General features: G+C 57.5%; 1 protein-coding gene across 1 annotated transcript; it reads left to right on the plus strand.

Annotated features, from left to right (window-relative positions):
* Positions 1-6,130: 6,130 nt before the first annotated feature.
* TICAM1 (TIR domain containing adaptor molecule 1) lies at positions 6,131-16,296 on the plus strand. The gene is made up of 2 exons (XM_075998141.1): positions 6,131-6,229; positions 13,543-16,296. The coding sequence occupies exon 2, from the start codon at positions 13,583-13,585 to the stop codon at positions 15,908-15,910; it is 2,328 nt and encodes a 775-aa protein (XP_075854256.1). The 5' UTR covers positions 6,131-6,229; positions 13,543-13,582; the 3' UTR covers positions 15,911-16,296.
* The last annotated feature ends 7,861 nt before the right edge of the window (positions 16,297-24,157 follow it).

A 24,157-nucleotide genomic window follows, 5' to 3' on the forward strand; every position in this document is an offset into this window, starting at 1 on the left:
TAGTTTTGAGACCGGGGCCTTGTGAAGTGTATGTAACTCACACGTCTCTTCACCTTAGGAGCCGGGAGAATTGTTTTTCAAGTTGCATATAAGTCACCCACAGAAAATAAAAATAACAAATTTTTCATTAAATTAGGACCATTTTTCCCAGGTGTGATGTGTGCTAAAAAATAAAAAAAATAAAAAAAATAAATAAATAAATAAATTAGGACCATTTTATTTTTGAAGTTTTTATTCTATTATTTTATTTATTTATTTATTTTGAGACAGAGTCTCACTCTGTTGCCTGGGCTAGAGTGCCGTGGCGTCAGCCTGGCTCACAGCAACCTCAAACTCCTGGGCTCAAGGGATCCTCCTGCCTCAGCCTCCCGAGTAGCTGGGACTACAGGCATGCGCCACCATGCCTGGCTCATTTTTTCTATATATTTTTAGTTGTCTAGCCAATTTCTTTCTATTTTTTAGTAGAGATGGCGTCTCACTCTTCTTGCTCAGGCTGGTTTCAAACTCCTGACCTTGAGCGATCCTCCTGCCTCGGCCTCCCAGAATGCTTGGATTACAGGCATGAACCACCTCGCCTGGCCAAAGTTGTTATTCTATTTTGGTGATAAAACACCGTAGCCCTAAGGAGAAAAAAAATTTTTTTTGATGTGGCCATCGAGGTGTTAAAATATTTATCGTTGGTGTATCAGCAAGCCATTTACTGATATTTGTGTGATATTATCTCCTGCAACTTTGCTAAGGTAACTTTGTTTTTAACAATTACTTGATTTCTCTTAATAGCTTAGTTCTAAGATCTTTTGCAAAAATTTAAAGCAAAGGAGATTGTGCAACAGAGACCATATGTGGGTAGCAGGATGCAAAATATTCATTCTCTGGCCTTTTACAAGAAAGGTTGCAGCGACCACTGTGCTGTGTTTCATCTTCCTGCTTGGACTTAAATGTTTCTCCCAGTATGTGAGCACTGGGACGTGTTCTCCTGCTGTCCCTGTAAACGTGGGTCATTAACCCGCACGTGTCATGCCAGGGCCAGTGGTGCAGTCACAGCCCCAGCGGTGGGTGGATAATGGGAGACTCACTGTGCCTTCTCATTAGCAGGGGCTGGGCAATGTTCCTGTTTCCTGGGGGCTCTAGGTCTGATGGACCAGGATTTATAAACCCTTCTTTAACGAACAACATGTCCCACCGGGGAGGCTGAGGCAGGAGGATCGCTTGAGCCCAGGAGTTGGAGGCTGCAGTGAGCTGCGATGACGCCACTGCACTCCAGCCTGGGCAATATAGCCAGACCCCCATCTCTTAAAAAAAAAAAAAAAAAATAGGCCGGGCGCCTGTAATCCCAGCACTCCGGGAGGCCGAGGCGGGCGGATTGCTCGAGGTCAGCAGTTCGAAACCAGCCTAAGGAAGAGCGAGACCCCGTCTCTACTATAAATAGAAAGAAATTAAATGGCCAACTAACATATATAGAAAAAAATTATCCGGGCATGGTGGCGCATGTCTGTAGTCCCAGCTACTCAGGAGGCTGAGGCAGGAGGATCGCTTGAGCCCAGGAGTTTGAGGTTGCTGTAAGCTAGGCTGACGCCAGGGCACTCACTCTAGCCTGGGCATCAAAGTGAGACTCTGTCTCAAAAAAAAAAAAAAATCCTAATAGTCCCACTCCTGGGTTTATGCCCACGCCAAATGTCACCAGACATCCACACAGAGACGTGCCTCCAATGTTCATGACTGTTTTATCTATGACAGCCTCAATATGGGGACCAGCCAAGTGTGTAAGGGAGCACGACTGGGCAGTACGTTGGGCGGGTCTGCATGGTGGAACGTCACACTGCAAAGAGAGAGGCCGACCCGGGGACCAGGACGGGGCGTCTGGCCTGATCTTGTGCCATTCTTGACTTCGGGCCTGTTGGTTAGGGAGGCAGGGGGACGGTGGTGGCCGCAGACCTGGCTCAGGCTGTGCGAGGCGGGGGCCAGCGTGCCTTCCCCGCCAGCCCCACCGGTGACGCCCAGGCCCAGCCCACCCCAGATTCCAGGCGGTGACCTCGGCCACCCCGTGCCCCGATCAAAGGCCCCTGCCACGCGTGGGCCACGGCAGCAGGCGTGTGTGGAAGCCACGTGCCCCCCCCCCGGACTGCGGTGGCTTGCCCAGCCCCCAGCTCCCCTCCTCTTGGCTCGAACCACGTGGCCTGGCAGGTGGGCACTGCAAATGATCTGTCTTGCGGGTGTCGGCTACAGCGCATGCGCCAGTATCCACCGAGCTACGGCGCATGCGCCGGTATCCACCGAGCTACAGCGCATGCGCCCGTTTCCACCGAGCTGTGCGCTGAAGCAGATTTCTCCCAGCGCCCTGGGAGGCCGCGGCGGGCGGATCGTTTGAGCTCAGGAGTTCGAGACCAGCCTGAGCAAGAGCGAGACCTCCCCTCCCCCCGTCTCTATTAGAAAAATAGGAATTAGCTTACAATTAGATAAATAAATAAATAAAAAGATTTCTGTGCCCGGGTGCATGTGATTCTGCCCCAGCAGGAATTAGGAAAGAGAAAGTGGCATGCGGCGGGTGACCGGGACAAGGGGCGGTTCTGTGGACCTCCTTTAGGCGGGGGTGGAAACTGCGGCTCACTTGGAGAACAGCCTGGCAGCGCTGAGTCAGTCCGAGAACGCGTCTTCTCCCGTCCTGGGAGAAGTCCCAGAAGTTCCCCTTCTCTGTGGCTGCCGTAGAGAAACACCGCAGATTAAGTCACCCGGTCCTTTCTGCCAACCCCATCAGACAGGGGCTCACGCCAGCTCTGTGTGACAAGGGAGGGAAACTGAGGTACGGCCCAGAGAGCTGGTCCTCAGCCCCTCGTCACAGCTATTAATCCCGAGTAAGGATTTGAACTCAGAGAGTCAGGCTGCCTCCATGACACTCATAACCACCACCTTTGAAGGTAGCAATGTTGTTTTTGGGGGGGGGGCAACCCCAATGTCAGAGGGAGGTGGGAAGGGCTACACTTGTTGACTTGGGAAACTGTTGAAGACGTGTTGTCTAAGAAATAAGGCTAAATATTGAGACCATCTACGTCAAGGGCCAGGGAATCATGGTCTGTGAGCCCTTTTCGGCCCACCGTCTGGTTTTATAAATAAAGTTTTATTGGAACATAGCCAAAGTCATTTATTTTCATATTCTCTATGGCTATAATGGCAGCATAAACTTGGGACAGGCAGTGGTTCACCCCTGAAATCCCGGCACTTTGGGAGGCCGAGGCGAGAGGATTGCTGGAGGCCAGGAGTTCGAGACCAGCCTGGACGACAGAGGAAGATCCTGTCTCAAAAAAACAGAAACAAAAACAAAAAAAGGTTGGGACAAACAGAGACTGTGTCTGGCTGAAAATATTTATTGTAATACCTGGTCCTTTACAGAAGAGAGTTTGCTGCTCGCCCCAGCGTATGTGAATGAAAAAGCAAAACCAGACCAAGGAATGCTCACTATCACGTCTGTGGGTGTGCGCGAATGTTTGCAAACCTGGAAGCCAGAATGGAGATGCTTCTGGGACAGGTGATGGGCAGGAAAATTGTGTAGAAACTTGGACTATTTTATGTCTTTCATTGGAGAAGGGAGGTGGGCAACTGCACCTGTCTGCAGGTGGGCACATTTATCCACTTGCAGCCCTCGAAGCTTGCGTGCTCCAGTTGTCCCGGATCCTCAGTTTCCTCATCTGTAAACTGGGCACCATCAAACCTTCCTGGAAGTGTTCTTATTTTTGGAGACAGAGTCTCACTCTGTTGCCCAGGCTAGAGTGAGTGCTGTGGTGTCAGCCTAGCTCACAGCAACCTCACACTCCTGGGCTCAAGCGATCCTCCTGCCTCAGCCTCCCGAGTTGCTGGGACTACAGGCATGGGTCACCATGCCCGGCTACTTTTTTCTATATATATATAGAATAATAATATATATAATATAATAATAACTATAATATATATAATAATAATAATAACTAATATATATATTAGTTGGCCAATTAATTTCTTTGTATTTATAGTAGAGATGGGATCTTGCTCTTGCTCAGGCTGGTTTCAAACTCCTGACCTTGAGCAGTCCTCCCGTCTTGGCCTCCCAGAGTGCTAGGATTACTGGCGTGAGCCACTGCGTCCGGCCTGTTAGATCTTATTATTTAATGTGGTGATCAATATACAGATGTATCCCTAAGTTGTTGTTTTGGTATCGCTCTATTTCAAGAGTTGTTTTGTTTTTTGAGACAGTCTTACTCTGTTGCCCTGGCTAGAGTGCCGTGGAATCATCATAGCTCACAGCAACCTCAAACTCCTGGGCTCTAGCGATCCTCCTGCCTCAGCCTCCCGAGCTGCTGGTACTACAGGCATGTGCCACCACCCCTGGCTAATTTTTTTATTTTTAGTGGTGACGAGGTCTCACTCTTGCTCAGACTGGTCTGGAACTCCTGAGCTCAATCGATCCTGTGGCCTCGGCCTCCCAGAGTGCTGGGATTACAGGTATGAGCCACCACGCCAGGCCCATCTCCCGAACTTTCTGGTTGTCCCAAACTGAAACTGTCCCCATGAAACACCCACTCCCCAACCCGTCCCCAGCCCCTGGCACCCACCACCCTACTTCCTGTCTCTGTGGATCTGACGCCTCCAGGGACCTCCTGGGAGTGCAGTCACGCAGGACGTGTCCTTCTGTGTCTGGCGTCTCTCACGGAGCACCATGTCCTCAGGGTCTAGTCACACTGTAGCCTGTGTCAGAATTTCCTTCCTAGGCCGGGCGTGGTGGCTCACGCCTGTAATCCTAGCTCTCTGGGAGGCCGAGGCGGGCAGATTGCTCGAGGTCAGGAGTTCAAAACCAGCCTGAGCAAGAGCGAGACCCCGTCTCTACTATAAATAGAAAGAAATTAATTGGCCAACTAATATATATAGAAAAAATTAGCCGGGCATGGTGGCGCATGCCTGTAGTTCCAGCTACTCGGGAGGCTAAGGCAGGAGGATCACTTGAGCCCAGGAGTTTGAGGTTGCTGTGAGCTAGGCTGACGCCACAGCACTCACTCCAGCCTGGGCAACAGAGTGAGAATCTGTCTCAGAAAAAAAAGAAAAAGAATTTCCTTCCTTTTTAAGGCTGAGTGATATTCCATTGTATGGGTGGACCACATACCACTTGTCTATCCATCAGACATGGGTCATTAACTTGTTTGTCTGTTTTGTTTTGTTTTGCCAGTCACATTTAGCAGTGGGGGCTTGTATTCCAACCTTAGTGACACTCACGTTCATAAGTTCTGATGGCCCACTACCATCAGACCAGCCATTAACTTGTTTTTTTAACAAATATTTTAATGCATGCATTTCAACATAATGGACTTCCTTGTAAACCCCTGTGTTTTCCTTGAATCTTCAAATGGCATTTTGAGAAAAAGTCTCTGAGTCTCTCCAGCAAAGACACGACAACTTTCCCAGGCCTCTTCCTCCTAAATATATATATATATATATATATATATATATATATATATATATATATATATATATATATATATATGACCGCTTTGGCATAAAGACAAATATAACAGAATCCAAGCTGGGTTACATTCATTCTATTTTCCTCCTGATTTCCAAAGAAGTGAAAACATCTCTGTGGGCTACGAAAAAGTATCGGGGATCCCTGGCATCTTGTCTAACCGTGCCCTGTGGAGTTGTCTGCCCTGAGTCTGGGACCCCCAAAAGCTTAGGAGCCCTGTGGATTTAGAAGCCTCGTGTTTGGTGGCTCATGCCCATCACCCCAGCGCGCTTTGGGAGGCCAACGCGGGAGGATCGTTGGAGCGCAGCCGGGGCAACACAGCGAGACCCCTTCCGGTCGTGCAAAGGCCACCGTATCCCGGGAAGCGGGTCTCCCTCGCTCACTGAGATGCTCTGATTTTAAAATAGGGATTCGTTTTTCCTCTGGGTCCCCGCGGGCCCGTGGGCGCCCCGCGGGCAGAGGTTTGCGCCGCCGGTTGTCGCCTGCTGCGGGGCAGGTGCGGCAGGTGCGCAGGTGCGGCAGGTGCGCGCGCTGCCGGAGGCGGCACACGGGTGCGGGGCGCCGCGGGGACTTTCCCGCCGCCGGGCAGGGCGGGCTCCGAAACCGTGACCTCACGTCCTCGTCCCGGCCGGGACGGAAGGGGCGGCGCCACACGCGGGGCTGCAGCGCCAGGCCCTGGGCGCGCTCGTGTCCCCGCGGCCGCCGCCGAGACCGCCCCGGCCGCCGCCGCGCTCGTCCGCTCCGGTAGGTGGGAAGGGGCGCGGGCGGGGGGGGCCGCCTGGGGGGCAGGGGCGGCCAGGGTCCAGGCCACTGGCCTCGCTTCCCGGCCTCCGGGGTCCTGGCACCGCGTTGTCGGGGGCCGTCAACGTCCAGCTCCCCTCCCCGGTGGCCGGTACTCCCCAACACCCCAGATGCCCGCCCGGCACCCCAAATGCCCGCCCCGCACCCCAGATGTTCCCCGGCACCCCAGATGCCTGCCCTGCACCCTAGATGTTCCCCGGCACCCCAGATGCCCGCCCGGCACCCCAGATGTTCCTCGGCACCCCAGATGCCTGCCCCGCACCCCAGATGTTCCTCGGCACCCCAGATGCCTGCCCCGCACCCCAGATGTTCCCCAGCACCCCAGATGCTTGCCCCACACCCTAGATGTTCCCCGGCACCCCAGATGCCTGCCCTGCACCCTAGATGTTCCCCGGCACCCCAGATGCCTGCCCTGCACCCTAGATGTTCCCTGGCACCCCAGATGCCTGCCCCGCACCCTAGATGTTCCCTGGCACCCCAGATGCCTGCCCTGCACCCTAGATGTTCCCCAGCACCCCAGATGCCTGCCCTGCACCCCAGATGTTCCCCAGCACCCCAGATGCCTGCCCTGCACCCTAGATGTTCCCCGGCACCCCAGGTTGCTCCACAACACCCAGGATTCCTCCCCAGCACCCCAGATTTCTCTCCGACACACTGTGTTCCTCCCGACACCCCAGATTTCTCCCCAGCACCCTGAATCTCCCCTCGGGAGGAGAAACTGAGAAGAAAGGTTGTGACTTTAGGTACCGGCCGGAGCGCAGGTGGGTGTGGCCCCGCCTGGCGGACTCTGAGTCCCGCTGGCTCTGCCTCCTTTTGCACAAAACCCTCCGCGTCCTGGCTGTGGGGTCGCGTCCAGCTCTGGTCCCCCCGGGGAGCAGGCGGCAGCCCTGCGTGTTAGTGGCCCAGTGGGGCGCCCACTGTGTGCGGGACACTGCTTTAAGACTCTTGTACGAATGAACTCGTTCAACCTCAAGACAGCCCCAGCTGGTACCGCTTCCCGCCGTGCCCATTTTACAGACAAGGAGACTGAGGCCTGGGAGTGGCAGAGCGGAGGTTCGAATCCCAAAGGCATGCTTCTCCCTGTTTCTCTCTCTCTTCCTGGAGGTGACTGAGGCCAGGTGGGCAGCCGGGGGACAGGGGAGTCCGTCGCTGTGAGGCGAGGCAGCCACACTTTGCTCCCAGGCCTTGGGAATGTGGACCCAGCTCGGCCCAATTGTTGATTTTCCAAGCGAATCCGGAACACCAGAGTTCTGCACAAAATGCCCTTTGCTCACTGTCGGCAACCAATTCAAACATAATTTGATTCTTAGATTGCTGCCAGCACAGTTGCCCAGGAGTCTCTGAGCTTTTTTTTTTTTTTTCCTTTTACCATTTTATTGACATAGAACCTGTGGACAAAATTTCTGTCTACAGAAAAGTGCTCAACACCCCCCCGCTGAACTTGGCGAATGTTTTCAGCGTGAACACAGCGTCAAGCCCAACCCTGCTCGTGCCCCGTCCCAGGCACTGCCCCGCTCCACGAGGGCACGTGCCGACATGTGTTGTTTTTTTTTCTTTGCCAGTTGTACACACAGCTGTTTCCAGGAGTGATCGGGGGTGGGAGGGACAGCTGATTCAAGGATCATTGCTGTTGAGACCATATTTCAAGTAGTTGTCTTGATCGTCTCAAAAAGTTTTGGCTGACTTGTGGTCCCACCTGAATATAAGATCGTTTTCATTTTTCTCCCGCTATGCGCTGAGCTCACTTCAGAGACGGAAGCTGGGCACTGTGCCTTTTCCCCGTGGCTCGTGTATGCCTGCATTATGGAAAAAACATCTTTCATCCTCTACCTCTCTGTAGGAACACTCCGGACATACGCCTGTTTCATGAGGGTTAGTTCCATTAAAACTGGGTAAGGCTGTTTCTGGGCCACATAACCAGCTCCACGTAGACTGGAGTCTGTGTTAAGCCTGGAAATGTCAAAGGGACCCCACAGGCTCAGTGGGTTCTAGAGCCAGACAGCCCGGGTTCCAATCCAGCTCTACCGCTTATGTGCTGTGTGACCCTGGGCAACTTACTTAACCTCTCTGTGCCTCTGTTTCCTTGTGTCAAAAATGGCAGCAGCCCCAACATTACGGGAATGTTGTGGAAATGTCTAAACCTGCACTGACCGTCCGATGGAAATATATGAGGCACCTGTGTAATTAAACACAGGAGCCATATTAACAGGAGAAAAATGAAATGAAGGAAATTAATTTTAATAACACATTTTATTTAACTCCACGTAGGCAACATGGAGTCAGTAGAAAATATGATGAGGGAGGCGTGTTCCATGCTTTTCTTTGGTGCTAATTCTTAGGAATCTGGTATGTGTTTTACTGGATCTCAGTCTGGATGTTAAATTTTCAACAAAGTGAAATGTGGTTCTATTAAAGAAAGAAAGCTGGCCGGGCGCGGTGGCTCCCACCTATAATCCTAGCACTCCTGCGCCGTTGTCAGTCCATTGTGCTGTCCCCTTCCTCAGAACACCAACTACACATGTTCATCCCTGCTGGGCCCCGGGGACCTGGATTAGGGCCTGACCCTAACCCTCACTAGGCGTTTGTTGAATGAATAAATGAACTTGCTCACAGGGCTCATTCAAAGAAGTTTCACCTGAAAAGCTAGAAAAATACTATAAGTGCAAAGTCAACCCAAAATAAACAGAGGCGAGGAAAGAATAGAGTGGAAGGCATTGAAATAGAGATGAGCAAATGATTGGGGAAAAAAAATCAATGAAACTGAAAGCCAGTTTTTTACAAAGTTTAATGAAATTGAATATAACATCTGGGGATGGTGGCTCACGCCTGTAACCCCAGCACTTAGGGAGGCCGAGGCCAGAGGATCAGTTGAGACCAGGAGTTTGAGGCCAGCCTGGGCAACATAGTGAGACCCCATCTCTAAAAAGAAACTACAGGTGCAGTGGCTCCTGCCTGTAATCCTAGCACTCTAGGAGGCCTAAGCGGGAGGATCTCTCAAGGTCAGGAGTTCAAAACCAGCCTGAGCAAGAGCGAGACCCCGTCTCTACTAAAAATAGAAAGAAATTAATTGGTGAACTAAAAATATATAAAAAAATTAGCCGGGCATGGTGGCGCATGCCTGTAGTCCCAGCTACTCGGGAGGCTGAGGCAGGAGGATCGCTCGAGCCCAGGAGTTTGAGGTTGCTGTGAGCAAGGCTGACGCCACGGCACCCCAGCCCGGGCAACAGAGTGAGACTCTGTCTCAAAAAAAAAAGGAAAGAAAGTTGTGTGGTTGTTTTTTTGTTTTTTGTTTTTGAGACATGGTCTCATTCTGTCACCCTGGCTAGAAAGCAGTGGTATCATCACAGCTCACTGCAGCCTCAAACTCCTGAGCTCAAACGATCCTCCTGCCTCAGCCTCCCGAGTAGCTGGGACTATGGGCATATGTCACCACACCCAGCTAATATTTTCTATTTTTAGTAGAGACGGAGCCTTACTATGTTGCCCAGGCTAGTCTCGAACTCCTGGCCTCAAGTGATCCTCCCACTCCAGGAACCCAAAGTGCTGGGATGACAGGCATGAACCACTCCTCCTGGCCCTACTTAAGTTTTATTTTTACTTAAATTAGACACATTTAGGGAAAATACATCTAGTTAACTTGAGAGTGAGTCATAGAAAATAATGCCTAGGTTAAAGACACTCCGAACATTTGGTGGCATGTATGTGTTAACGGGTGAATATTATTATTAAACTCTCAAAATCTGGAATGTTTTTAAAACCCTTATTTATCAGGAGAATGTACAAAATGTCAGTGCTGCATAGGAACTGTGCAGCTTGTGTATTTAAATACTTTCAGCAGCAAAAACAAAAAGCAAACAAAAAATACCCTATCTCCAAATAAAGTCACATTCTCAGGTCCTGGAGGTTAGGATTTCAAGATGTGATTTTGGGGGGTGACATAGTTCAATCCGGAACAGACACGTCCCCATACTGATGGTATGGAGCACCGGGGGTTTTTTTGTTTGTTTTTTTGTTGTTTTTTTTTTTGAGACAGAGTCTTGCTCTGTTGCCCAGGCTAGAGTGAGTGCCGTGGCATCAGCCTAGCTCACAGCAACCTCCAACTCCTGGGCTCGAGCAATCCTCCTGCCTCAGCCTCCCGAGTAGCTGGGACTACAGGCATGCGCCACCATGCTCGGCTAGTTTTTTCTATATATATTAGTTGGCCAATTAATTTCTTTCTATTTATAGTAGAGACGGGGTCTCGCTCTTGCTCAGGCTCGTTTCGAACTCCTGACCTCGAGCAATCCGCCCGCCTCGGCCTCCCAGAGTGCTGGGATTACAGGCGTGAGCCACCGCGCCCGGCCGAGCACCAGGTTTTATGGTTACAAACACCGGCACCAAATTGTTGCTCTGTCAATCACTAGCTATGTGAACTCGGTCACGTTCCTCCCTTTGTGGAATGGGAGAAAAAAAAAAATCACATGTCATTTCTTAACTGTTTCTAAAAAGGGCCAGATAGTAAGCATTCTCTTCTTTGTAGGCCGCGCGGTCTCTGTTGCAACCACTCAGCCTTGCCACTGTAGTGGCAAAGCAGCCACGGAGAGTGTGTGAACGGCAAATGTGGCCGTGTTCCGATAAAACTTTATTTATAAAAACAGTTAGTGGGCCAGATTTTGTGGCCTCTGTCATAGGCAGTTGTGTACAGTGGCATCGGGACAGGCTTGACCAAAAACCTGAAGGGGGCAAAGGGGGGAGCCACAGGGACACCAGGGGGGTAACTGTGTTCTAGGCAGAGCGAACAGCCAGTGCAAAGGTCCTGGGGCAGGATTGTGCCCGGTGAGTTTGAAGAGCAGTGGGGAGGACAGTATGGAATATAGTAGATCCTGCAGTGGTGCAGCCACTATTCCCAGCTAATTTTTCTGTTTTTAGCAGAGATGGGTCTCGCTCTTCCTCTGGCTGGTCTCAAACTCCTGGCCTCCAGCGATCTTCCCTCCTCAGCCTCCCAGAGTGCTGGGATGACAGGCGTGAGCCACCGCGCCCAGCCCAGAAAATGGCATCATGAATGAATGAATGAACGCTATGTACCTATCCCTCCCTCCCTATTACACACTTCACTTATTTATTATGCAGCAAATATATTTAGAGTTTTCGTGCCGCAGATTGCATTTGGGTTTACAAACTTTTCTCTTTAAGCTCACATGGTCTCTTAAACATATTTGAATAGGTTGGGCGCGGCGGCTCACGCCTGTAATCCCAGCACTTTGGGAGGCCGAGGCGGGAGGATCCATTGAGGCCAGGAGTTCAAGGCCAGCCTGGGCAACACAGCAAGACCCCATCTCTAAAAAAAAAAAAAAAATGTAAAACTTAGCCAGGTGTGGTAGCGCATGCAAAGACCTGCCCCTTATACTTCACGGTCTTGGCCCGATGCCTGCTTTCCATCTCTGTGTGACGTTGACACTAGCTGAGAAACTATGAACTTTACTGTCATTTAATCGATTGTGTCTTGCCCCTACTAGGAAGTCAGGTCCTTTTTTTTTTTCTTTTTTTCTGTTTCTCCTGGTTTTCTTGCCCGGTCAGCCTTTCTACACGCAGGCCCCTTCCATAATTTGAAACAGCGAAGACAGCTGCTGCCCGTGGCACCCGCCCCACCCAGCCACCCAGCGCCCCTCTGTCCGCCCACTCCCGCCTGTGCGCCTTGCCGCTCGCTCCTGTCCCGCCCTGCCTGCGCCCTGACCCCCTGCACCCTGACCCGCCTGCGCCCTGACCCCCTGCACTCTGACCTGCCTGCACCCCGCCCAACCTGCACCCTGACCCGCCTGCACCCCGCCCCACCTGCACCCCGCCCTGCCTGGCCTCACTGACTTTGGCCCCAGGGCTGCCCTGGGACCTGCTCAAAATGACTTTGTCCAAAAAAAAAAAAAAAAAATCCTGAATCACTTGTACAGTGAGGTCTGTGACTTATGAGAAAAGGGACTTGGTCTACAGCAGGCCCCTCAGCCTTCCCGCTGGTGCTATTTGGGGCCGGGTCATTTCCCGGGGCGGGGGCCGTTCTGGGCATTGTAGGGTGTGGAGCGGGGGTCCCTGGTCTCTGCGCACTGCTTGCCAGGGGCACCCACCCTACTGTGACAACCACGGACATCGCCAAGTGTCCCCTTGGCAGGGGTGACGTGGACTTGTCCCCGGCTGAGAGCCACTGACTAGGCCGCTGGGGTGTGTCGTAGGCTGGGACAGGCAGTGGGTCTCCGCGCAGCCAGGCTGAGGGCGGCCCAGGTGCTCGTGGCCCGCTAGCATGGACCAGTGGCTCTGCCTTCCCCCAGATCTGAATATGGGGACATGCCCAGGGCCCTGGTGACTTAAAGGACTGGAAGACCCGAGTGCCTTTCCTGTGTGCCCTTGCGAAAGCCCGTCTTTCTTGGCCTCAGTTTCCTCACCCACAACGTGGAGTACCAGCCTCACTCATTCATTCATTCATTCATTTTGCAACAAGCACTTGTCAGGGAGCGGCTCCAGCTGCCCAGCGATGCCCGGCCGTCACCCCGGAGGTGCTCAGGCCGATGGGGAAGCAGGTGTCGTAGCATGATAAACGCGACAGGTTGAAGACACAGCACAGCTCACCTAGCGACAGATTCGGGGGGGCAGGGGGGTGACACGGAGAGACAGACTGGGATCGGGAACGGGTGGCTGTCGAGGTCCCCCCAGGTGGTGCCATCGTGCCTCAGACCTGAACGGCTGATGAAGGCCACACCGAGAAGAGAAAGTAGCTTCCAAGTGGCGGGACAGCCGTGCGGGTGCCGGGCGCGGCTCGCTCATGGCAGTGTACCGTTAGCTGTATGGGTCGGCCACCGCTGCGTGACAAGTCGCCCCAGGACTTCGTGGCTGGAAACAACAGTTACCATCTCGTAGTGTCTGGGGATTTAGGAGCTGCTTCGAGGCTGGGCCATTGTGGCTCAAGGTCTCCCGAGAGGCTGCAGTCAGGGGTCGGCCAGGGCTGCCTCAACTGGAGGCTGGCCTGGGGCTGGAGGATGGCCCGGCTCCCTGGGTGACGCGTTTGTAGGCGGGAGGACTGGGCTCCTTGCCACGTGGGCCTCTCGGAGAGCTGCTCACAACATAGCCTGTCCCTGGCAGAGTGATAAAAAAAAGAGAGAGAGCCAGCCGGGCACAGTGGCTCACACCTGTAGTCCCAGCACTTTGGGAGGCTGAGGCAGGAGGATGGCTCGAGGTCAGGAGTTCGAGACCAGCCTGAGGGTAACCACGCGTCCCTCTCCTGTTTCCTGCAGGTCTGCCCTGGCCGCCGGCGCGGTGGAACCGGTGCGATGAATGGGTAGGGGACGCGGGCGTGCGGAAGGCGGCAGCGCGGAACATGCCTCCGCCAGCCCGGGCTTCTGCCGGCCAGCCGCGCTCATGGCCCGCGCGGGCCCGTCCCTGCCCGGCGTGCTCGACGTCCTGGGCGCCGCAGGCCAGGACAAGCTCTTGCGCCTCAAGCACAAACTGAAGCCCCTGCGCGCGGGCTGCCAGGGGGCCGGCCTCCTCCACGCCATGGTGCTGCTGACGCTGGGCCAGGACACGGAGGCCAGGATCGCTCTGGAGGCGCTCAGGGCGGACGCGGTGGCGCGGGAGGTGGCGCGCCAGTGGGCCGGCGGCGTGGACGGCGTGGACGGCACTGAGGCCGCCGAGCAGCCCCCCGACCAGGCCTGGGCGGTCGCCCGCCTGTACCACCTGCTGGCCGAGGAGAGGCTGTGCCCGGCCTCGCTGCGCGACGCGGCCTACCAGGCGGCCCTGCGCGACCTGGGCGCCAGCGAGGACCGCCGGCTGGCGGAGCTGCGGGTTGAGGCCCGCGACCGGTGCGGCTGGGACGTCGTCGCGGACCCGGGGGGCTTCCAGAGCCTCCACTCCGACCGGGGCCGCCTTCCAGAGTCCTCAGCTCCGCCCTCTGCCACCCGCAGCCTGCCTCGCCCCATCGACGACCCGTCGGGCTGGAGCCGGGGCCGCTCCCTGCGGTCCACCAGCCCGGCCTCGCTGGCCAGCCACCTGGAGATCAGCCAGTCGCCCACCGCGCCCTTCCTCAGCGCGCACCGCAGCCCCTGCGGGCCCAGCAAGCTCTGCGACGGCGCCCGCGCCCGCCCGGAGCCCGAGCCTGGCCCCAGCGGCGGCCGGGAGCCCGAGGAGATGAGCTGGCCCCCGTCGGGGGCGGCCGCCGGCTCCCCGCAGCTGCCGCGCTCCCCGGAGCGCCCCGCGGCGGCCCCAGCCCCGGCCGCAGCCCCTGCCGGCCGCCCCGGCACCCCCGACGCCGCGGAAGCGCGCGCCCGCTGCCCCGTGGAGTGCACCGAGGGGGCGCCCGCGCCTCTCCCCGCGCCCCTCCCGGAGCCCGTGGGGAACCCCTGCCCTGGGGCAGACCAGACGCCGCTCCAGCTCTCCCGAGGAGACGCCACGTGCCCAGATACCGAGCCATGCCCAGCTGCTCCCTCTGTGCCCCAAACGCCCGGTCCCCAAACGCCGCCTTCTGCTCCTCCTCCGCCGTCCCCTGGCTCGGCCTACGTGGCCTCCGCGTCCCCTGGCTCGGCCTACGTGGCCTCCACGTCCCCTGGCTCGGCCTACGTGGCCTCCACGTCCCCTGGCTCGGCCTACGTGGCCTCCGCGTCCCCTGGCTCGGCCTACGTGGCCTCCGCGTCCCCATGGGCGTCCTCCCCCGAGCTGCCACTGGAGCAGAAGTTCTACAACTTTGTGGTCCTCCACGCCAAGGCGGACGAGCGCGTGGCCCTGCGGGTCCGGGAGAAGCTGGAGGCCCTCGGCGTGTCCGACGGGGCCACCTTCTGCGAGGACTTTCAGGTGCCCGGGCGCGGGGAGCTGCGCTGCCTGCAGGACGCCATAGACCACTCGGCCTTCGTCGTCCTGCTGCTCACCGCCAGCTTCGACTGCCGCCTGAGCCTGCACCAGGTGTGCCACGCCCTGATGAGCAGCTTCACGAGACACGGGTGGCAGGACTGCGTGGTCCCCTTCCTGCCGCTGGAGAGCTCCCCGGCCCAGCTGCGCTCCGACACGGCCAGCCTGCTCGCCGGCCTGGTGTGGCTGGAGGAGCACTCCCCGGTCTTCGCCAGGAAGGTGGCCAACACCTTCAAGCCCCAGAAGCTTCGGCGCCGCAGGGACAACTGGAGGAGGGAGCAGGACGCCCGGGCCCTGCGCGCGCGGAGCCAACACCTGGAGGGCGAGCGGGCGCAGGCGGCGGCCCTGGGCGCCGCGCACTCCAGCTACGTGCAGAGCTGCCTGGCCTGGCAGGCGCAGATGGAGCAGCTCCAGGGGGCTTTCCGGAGCCACATGTCGCTCGGGACTGGGATGCCCTTTGCGGCTGCGGGACCCTTCGTGGGGGGCCAGGGACCCCAGGGAGCCCCGCCGCCCTTCCCCAGCTGGCTGGGCTGCCCGCAGCCACCGCCCCTGCTGCCCCCGTGGCAGGCGGGCGCCCCGCCAGCGGCCTTCCCGCCGCCGCCCGCACCGACCTTCCCCCCCGCGTCCCCGGCGCCCCCTGCGAGCCCGGGCCTGCAGCCGCTCATCATCCACCACGCTCAGATGGTGCAGCTGGGGCTCAACAACCACATGTGGGGCCGGCGAGGGGCGCAGGCGCCCGAGGACGAGACGCAGGAGGCCGAGTGACCCGCATCCGGGTCACGGGGACACCTGGGGACCCCGGCCTCGCCGCGCCTGCCCTGCCCCGGGTCACGGGGACACCTGGGGACCCCGGCCTCGCCGCGCCTGCCCTGCCCCGGGTCACGGGGACACCTGGGGACCCCGGCCTCGCCCTGCCCGGGACGGCGGGAGGCCGGCCCTGCGCTCGGGACCCTGCCGGCCGCTCGTCTCTCAGGACACGGCAGAGCTGGCTTTGAGGACGTCCTGGCCTTCGGGTGGCCGGAAGGGGACACTGTTTACGTTCTCTGCCCATCTCTGGGTGGGGGGTTCTCGGCGCTGGGCGCGTTCGCAGGGTCCCTCAATCGTAATAAATATTTATTGAACGCCGCCGCAGCGGCCGGCTCTCGGGGCGACCTCTGCCTGGGTATTTGTTACGAAACACGTGGCTCCGGTCACGCCACTCGGGGAACCGGAAGGAGGAAGAGCGAGCCGGAAGTTGTGCGTCTCCGCTCCCGTCTCGTTGGCCAGGGCTTGGTCACGTGACCCCCAGCGCCTGCTGCACGGGAAGCTGGGAGATGTAGTCTTTTGGTTGGCCACGTGTCTTGGGGGGAAGTCTTGGTGCTAAAGGAGAGAAGGCAGGGAGAGGGGACATTGAGCAGTCTGGGCTGCCGCCCTTCTCCTTCCACTTGCTTTGGGGGGTCTGCCTGGATGTCCCCACCAAGGCTGTGGGGTCTGTGTGACCTTGGGCAAGTGTCTTCCTCTCTCTCTCTGAACCTCTGTTTTCTCAACTGAGAAGTGGGTTTGTGGAGGTCGTTGTTTGGAGAGCATCAACAGGTCGTGTGCAGTCACATGTAAACACAGGCGCGTCGTACACCAGGCGCACAGGTGTGTGTTAAGTGTGCATGCCCTGCACCGAGGGGACAGCGCGACGGACCTTTTGAGAGCAAGAATAGAGTCAGCATTTGTTGAGCACTTAGCATTTATCGATTCTTCAGGCTTTCAGCACATAAACACATTTTAATCCTCAAGACGACCTCTCAAGGTAGAAGCCTCTATTATATAATGGACCCATTTTAGAGGTGGGGAAAACTGAGGCCCAAAGAGGTGAATTTTGGCCCCCCAAGTCACACAGATCAGAGGTGTTGAGATCACAATTGAAAAGCTAAACTCCCAAGGGAGGGAAGGAAAGAGGGCCCCCGAAGGGCGAAACGGACCCACTGAGGCTGGGAGCTGCAGGCCTGCTCCGCCTGACAGCTGGTTTGACCCTTGACGTTGCCGGCCTCTCCGTGCATGGCCGGGCCACGAGGAAGGGCAGGTCTGGTGTGAGTCACCCTGGCAGTCATGCACCACTTGCTATTTTAGTCGCTGACTCAGACTTTGTCAGAGCCCTGGCCCTGGTGGCAGCCACGTGGCCATGAAGTGAAACCTGGAGGGCGAGTTCTGAGATTAGATTCCAGGGCGGGTGGGGTTGTCCGGACAGAGGGCTTCTGGCCGTCGAGGCAGGAGCCAGCTGTGAATATTATCGGACAGTGAACCGGCCACTTGTATGTTTGACCAACATTTATTGAGCGCCTACTGTGCGCTGGCGGGTTCTGTCCCAGGCACTGGGAAGCAGTGAAGATGAAGACGGAAGTGAGCAGTCGCTTGCTGTCACTTCTGTGCGGGCGGAGGGGAGGAATAGTGAACAGGTCATCAAAGAAGGAAGCGAGATGATTTCTGAAAGTGAAGAGACTCCAGAGGGAATGAGCGGTCGAGGCGATCGGGTGTCCCAGGAGGGAGAACTGCAGCCGGAGGGGTCCGGGGCCGAGACCTGGAGGAAGAGAAGGAGTCGGTTGTGGGAAAAGCTTGGGGTGGGGGTAGGGATGATTTGGGCAGCGGGCACAGCCCGTGCAAAGGTCCTGGGGCAGGACGGCACCTGGCGTGTCGGAGGCACAGCGAGGAGGCCCGTGTGGCTGGAGCAGAGGGAGGAGGGGGAGAGAGGGAGGAGGGGAGGGCGGGGAGGGGCCGGGGCAAGTCTGGCAGGACCTGGTGGGTTGCAGGGAGGACTTGGATCTTTACACCGAGGAAGGTGGGAGCCATGGAGGGCCGTGGGCAGAGGGATGTGTCCTGACTCAGGTGCTCACACGCGCCCTCTGGTGGCTGCTGCAGGGAAGACAGGCTTTGAGGCAGGGGTGAGGGCAGGAAGGTGGGGGGACCCAGTCAGAGGGGACTGTACTACTCCAGGTGGCTGTCCCCATGTCCCCCCAGCAGATCTGCACAGGACAATCATTTCGAGAGCCCCAGGACTGAGGGCCTACTCACTGGGGGGTATCAGGCCCTGCGCCGGAGACGGTCATTGTGCCCAATTTACAGAAGAAGACGAGGCCCAGAGAGGTGAAGTCACTTATCCAAGGTCACACAGCCGAAAAAGTCGCCTGCAGGCCCAGGAGAAGGGGCGGAGGTTCTCCACTGGGTTCGGGCCCCTACGGAGGCTGTTAACGATTCATTCCCTCCCCTTTTATATTTTTCATAGTTTTTTTATTTTTTCCCGTTTTAAAATTCTTGAATATATCCGTGTTCATTTTATTGATCAATTTGTGGTTTCCCCGCCATGAGCTGCCCACCGGGGCGGGCAGGGGACGGACTGTCTTGGTCACGGGAATGTTTTCGGAACCCGGCCCGCGCTGGGCAGAGCACACAGTATGTGCTCAGTAAATGAAGTCTTTTGGTGAACAATTATTGAGCGCTTGTTGTGTGCGGGCCTCCGTTGGGCGTGGGGGACGCGGAGCTGTTCCCTGCCCCGGTGGAGCTCGTTGGGCAGCCAGCGGGGAGGATGTCCGTGCGTCCGTCCATTTATCCAGCCAGCATTTATTGAGCGCCTGCTGTCTGCAGGCTCTGCGGTCACCACCGCGGTGACCCGTTTTGTCTTCTCCCGGTCTGTTGCCGTAGAGAGACACGGTCAAGCAGTTGTGGGGTGATCTGGACTTTAAGGGGGAGACGCAGGGACCACAGGAGGCCTAAGGGGACCCTGGACCAGCCTGGGGCGGATTGAGGGAACCTTCTGGAAGGAGGAAGTAGCTGAGATCTGCAGCATAACTCGGAAGGAGCCCTGGGCTGGAGCAGTGTTCTGGGGAGCATGGCCCGGGCAGGACGGCCAGGGCAGGAGGGCACGGGCAGGACAGCCAGGGCAGGAGGGCCCGGGCAGGAGGGCCAGGGCAGGAGGGCACGGGCAGGAGGGCCAGGGCAGGATGGCCAGGGCAGGAGGGCACGGGCAGGAGGGCCAGGGCAGGACGGCCAGGGCAGGAGGGCATGGGCAGGACGGCCAAGGCAGGACGGCCATGGCAGGAGGGCCAGGGCAGGAGGGCCAGGGCAAGAGGGCCAGGGCAGGACGGCCAGGGCAGGAGGGCCAGGGCAGGAGGGCCAGGGCAGGGACGGCCAGGGCAGGAGGGCCAGGGCAGGGACGGCCAGGGCAGGAGGGCCAGGGCAGGATGGCATGGGCAGGAGGGCCAGGGCAGGAGGGCCAGGGCAGGACGGCATGGGCAGGACGGCCAGGGCAGGACGGCCAGGGCAGGAGGGCCAGGGCAGGAGGGCCAGGGCAGGACGGCCAGGGCAGGAGGGCCAGGGCAGGACGGGCCAGGGCAGGAGGGCCAGGGCAGGACGGCCAGGGCAGGAGGGCCAGGGCAGGACGGGCCAGGGCAGGACGGCCAGGGCAGGACGGCCAGGGCAGGAGGGCCAGGGCAGGAGGGCACGGGCAGGAGGGCCAGGGCAGGACGGCCAGGGCAGGAGGGCCAGGGCAGGACGGCACGGGCAGGAGGGCCAGGGCAGGAGGGCACGGGCAGGAGGGCCAGGGCAGGAGGGCCAGGGCAGGAGGGCCAGGGCAGGGAGGCCAGGGCAGGAGGGCCAGGGCAGGGAGGCCAGGGCAGGAGGGCCAGGGCAGGGACGGCCAGGGCAGGAGGGCCAGGGCAGGAGGGCCAGGGTAGGACGGCATGGGCAGGAGGGCCAGGGCAGGAGGGCCAGGGCAGGACGGCATGGGCAGGAGGGCCAGGGTAGGACGGCATGGGCAGGAGGGCCAGGGCAGGACGGCATGGGCAGGAGGGCCAGGGCAGGACGGCATGGGCAGGAGGGCCAGGGCAGGAGGGCCAGGGCAGAACAGGCAGCTCCAGGCTCAAGGCACCGCAGGCCACGATCCGCGCTGCTCCGGCGCCCCCTGGCGTCCGTGCCCGCGGCCCCACTCTGCGCAGGCTTCCGGGTGTCGCGTGTCCCCTCTGAGCCCGACAAACAGCCTCAAAGCCCAATGGGAGTAAAAATATTCCAAAACTTTCCCCTTCTTTAAAGACTGTGAAATGTGGGCCGGGCGCGGCGGCTCACGCCTGCGATCCCAGCACTCCGGGAGGCCGAGGCGGGAGGATCAGTGGAGCTCAGGAGTTGGAGACCAGCCTGTCTTTCTGCGGCTGTCGGGGATTTAACAAATGTCCTCCTGCTCTCCGGGCCCAGAGAGGGCAGTGTTTTGCCCATCGTCACACAGCACGTGAGAGGCTGGACACTTGACCTGGGTAGAACTGGGTGGTGCTGTGTTTGAACTGAGAATCTTCTGGAGGGCCCCCCAGACACCGAGGATCCGACATGCATAGACAGTGTCACCAGAGGGCGCCATTGGACAGTGGTGCCAGTCTCCCGCTGCCCGGGCTGGGCCCAGTCCCTCTTTCGGAGCTTGGAGAGGTGGGGACCCCCAAAAAGTGCCCAGTCCCAAAGGTGGCGCTCACCCCTGGGGTCCTGCAGGTGCAGGGCCTTCCGAAATCATTGCCTAAGGCTGGTGTTTCCAGGCTGGGACTTGGAGCCCAGAGAGGGCAGACGCCTGCCTGGGGCCACACAGCAGGTCCTACTCCGCTCCCCCCATGTCCCCCAACCCTGGGGCTTGCCTGGGCTCACAAATGCCATCCCCGAGGGCTCCTGGGCAGGGATCTTTTATTTCTAACCTGTTCAGTGGCTGTGGCCTTATTATAGCCCCGGGAGGTGGCCACGGTTTCCAGTTTCCCTTCTCAAGAAAAGCCTGACACCTCTCGGGTGAGCCTGGCCCAATCGCTTCTCTTCCCTGCGGCTCCCCTGGGTCCCTGGGGTCCCCAAACCTTTCCAGCTCCCACCCCGGAAGTCCCTTTCCCCTCTGCCTGGTGCCTGGGCCCTGGCCCCTCAATGACTTCCTGCTGGGGGGCCTCGACGGGTCCTCACCCCTCTCTGGAGTCCCCGTTAGTCAAACGGGGTGACGATGCTCTCTGGCACCGTCTGCTGATCTGCAAACTGTGGCCACGACGCCAGCACTTTACTCAATGTAGTTTCTTTTTTTATTTATTTTTTTGAGACAGAGTCTCACTCTGTTGCCCAGGCTAGAGTGAGTGCCGTGGCGTCAGCCTCGCTCACAGCAACCTCAAACTCCTGGGCTCAAGCGATCCTCCTGCCTCAGCCTCCCGAGTAGCTGGGACCACAGGCATGCACCACCATGCCCGGATAATTTTTTCTATATATATTAGTTGGCCAATTAATTTCTTTCTATTTATAGTAGAGATGGGGTCTCGTGCTTGCTCAGGCTGGTTTCAAACTCCTGACCTTGAGCGATCCTCCCGCCTTGGCCTCCCAGAGTGCTAGGATTATAGGTGTGAGCCACCTCGCCCGGACTGTAGTTTCTTTTTAGAGATGGGGTCTCACTGTGTTGCCCAGGCTTGCCTCAAACTCCTGGTCTCAACTGATCCTCTGGCCTCGGCCTCCCTAAGTGCTGGGGTTACAGGCGTGAGCCACCATCCCCAGATGTTATATTCAATTTCATTAAACTTTGTAAAAAACTGGCTTTCAGTTTCATTGATTTTTTTTTCCCCAATCATTTGCTCATCTCTATTTCAATGCCTTCCACTCTATTCTTTCCTCGCCCCTGCTTATTTTGGGTTGACTTTGCACTTATAGTATTTTTCTAGCTTTTCAGGTGAAACTTCTTTGAATGAGCCCTGTGAGCAAGTTCATTTATTCATTCAACAAACGCCTAGTGAGCGTTAGGGTCAGGCCCTAATCCAGGTCCCCGGGGCCCAGCAGGGATGAACGTGTGTAGTTGGTGTTCTGAGGAAGGGGACAGCACAATGGACCGACAAGGGAGCAAATCCAGAACACAACGTAATGGCCAGGCACCAGGGCTCACGCCTGCAATCCAAGCACTCTGGGAGCCCTAGGCGGGAGGATCACTTGAGGGCAGGAGTTCAAGACCAGCCTGGGCAACATAGCAAGACCCTGTCTCTAGAAAAAATATACAAAAATTAGCCGGGCATGGTGGCCCATGCCTGTAGTCCCAGGTACTCAGGAGGCTGAGGCAGGAGGATCATTGGAGCCCAGGAGTTGGAGGCTGCAGTGAGCTATGATGAGGCCATGGCACTCCAGCCTGGGTGACAGAGTGAGACCCTGTCTCTAAAAAAGCAAAAAAAAGAGGCTAAAGAAATACACAGGGGGCTGTGATGGAGGGTGCCTGAGGCTGCACTTTGGTTAATCTGGGAAGGCTTCATGGAGGAGGTGACATTTGATTAAGACTATTGCTTTAGTAGACATTAAATAATAAATACAAATGATGAATCAATAGTTAGTGCCATTAAGATTAATTAGTAATTAGTGTCTATTAAATTGGCAGACCTTTAAAGCCAGGCCTTACTGCAGGACACGAGGGCACGGGGCAGGGGCATCTGGGATGTCGCGCTCAGTGCTGGGGTTCGGGGCCTCCCCTGCAGCCTAGAGACACAGGAGCCGGGCCTCGGGGAACATTCTTCCCTCCCTCCGCCAGGGCTGGGGCTGGCCACGTGTGGGCCGCGTCCTGCCTCACATGTTCTGGTCACCGCGTGGTGGACCCACCCTCTTGTTTTCCAGTCCTGACCGCGTCTCCCCGCAGGAACCCGCGCCCCCACCCAACCCGTCCTGGGACGCGGATCTGATGTCCCTGGGCGAGTCATCTCGCCTTTTCGGCCTGTGATGTGACTCCAAGCTGTGCTATCTTTAACCTGGGGTGGGGACGTCCCCTCCCCGTCCACGCTGCTCGGGTAACGGTCCTGGAATGTCACAGGGCGGGGCCGGGACTGGCACAGCCATCGGGGGCCTGCTCGTGGCCCCAGCCGCTGCCCCAAGCACTCAGAGGACGTGAGTCCCGGAGGCGAGAGGCGTTCGTTCACTCACTCATCCGCTCACCCCCTCAACACGCACCCACGGGCGGTGGCGTGGGCCGGCCCGGCCTGGGTGCCGAGGCCACAGCAGAGACCGGGACCTCCACGGGCTCCCGAGGGTCTGAGAAATGTTGCCCAAGCAGCCGAGCGAGTGAATGGGCGAAGTTCAGGCCCCGACTTCAGTTCTGTGGAGACTGAGGCAGCAGGCAGGGATGGCAGCAAGTGTGGGGTCGGGGGCTGCCTGACTCTGACAGCCTCTGGCTTGAGTTAAACCCCTGACCCCCTGGGCAAGCCCCTTCCCCTCCCTAGACCTACTTGCTCACCTGCAAATGACTTGGGTCATTGGCTGTGTGACGCTGGGCAGGTCACTTGACCTCTCTGAGCTTTTTCCTTCTCTGATAAATTGCAGGTAGTGACTTTATTATTGCAGACCGTTTGTGCTGTCCTCTACAGCATTTGCTCCATTTTCCAGCAACACCCGTTTCCCCTGGACGACTGACCGTCTGGGTGGTGGGCGCCTCTCCCAATCCGACCTAAGGTGATTGGAGGCAAGCCAATTGGCACGTCCCACTCCAGGGCTACTGTGATTGGCTGAAGGGAGGACATGTGACCCAGGCTGGCCCAATCAGAGTGAGCCCTGGGATTTTGGCTGGGAGAAAGATGATGTTTTCTCCCACTGGGGTCTATTCTGGCAGCTGCTGTCTTGGGGATCCTGCCCACCACCTGCACAGCAGTCCGAGAGCAGCTAATCAACCAGGCCATCAGCAACCATTCTGATCTGCTGGATCAACCCTCACCTGAAACCTGCCAGAGCTTGAAGATGGCCTTCATGAGAAGGAAGGAGGCTAAAGTCACCATTCTCAAATCTTAGCTTTTAAAGAAAACATTCAGCCCTGATTAATTTTTCCTTGTGGAGCGATTTGCTTGGGCTCAGGGGCAGCGATTCTGACAAGACCCAAAAGGGGGCTGAGGCAGGATGGCCACCTGCCCCAGGGACGGGACAGCTTGTGCCAGAGCAGCACCAAAACGTAGGAGAAAGGGGTCCCCCCGGTGTCCACCTTCTCAGATGTTTCCATCTCATGTTCCTCCCACTCCTGGGCCGGACGGGCAC

The sequence above is a fragment of the Microcebus murinus genome, chromosome 27, assembly GCF_040939455.1.
Source record: "Microcebus murinus isolate Inina chromosome 27, M.murinus_Inina_mat1.0, whole genome shotgun sequence".
Classification (NCBI taxonomy): domain Eukaryota; kingdom Metazoa; phylum Chordata; class Mammalia; order Primates; family Cheirogaleidae; genus Microcebus; species Microcebus murinus.

Excerpts from the sequence above, each read along its gene's own strand:
- TICAM1 (XM_075998141.1), top strand. The coding sequence starts at position 13,583 with ATGGGTAGGGGACGCGGGCGTGCGGAAGGCGGCAGCGCGGAACATGCC.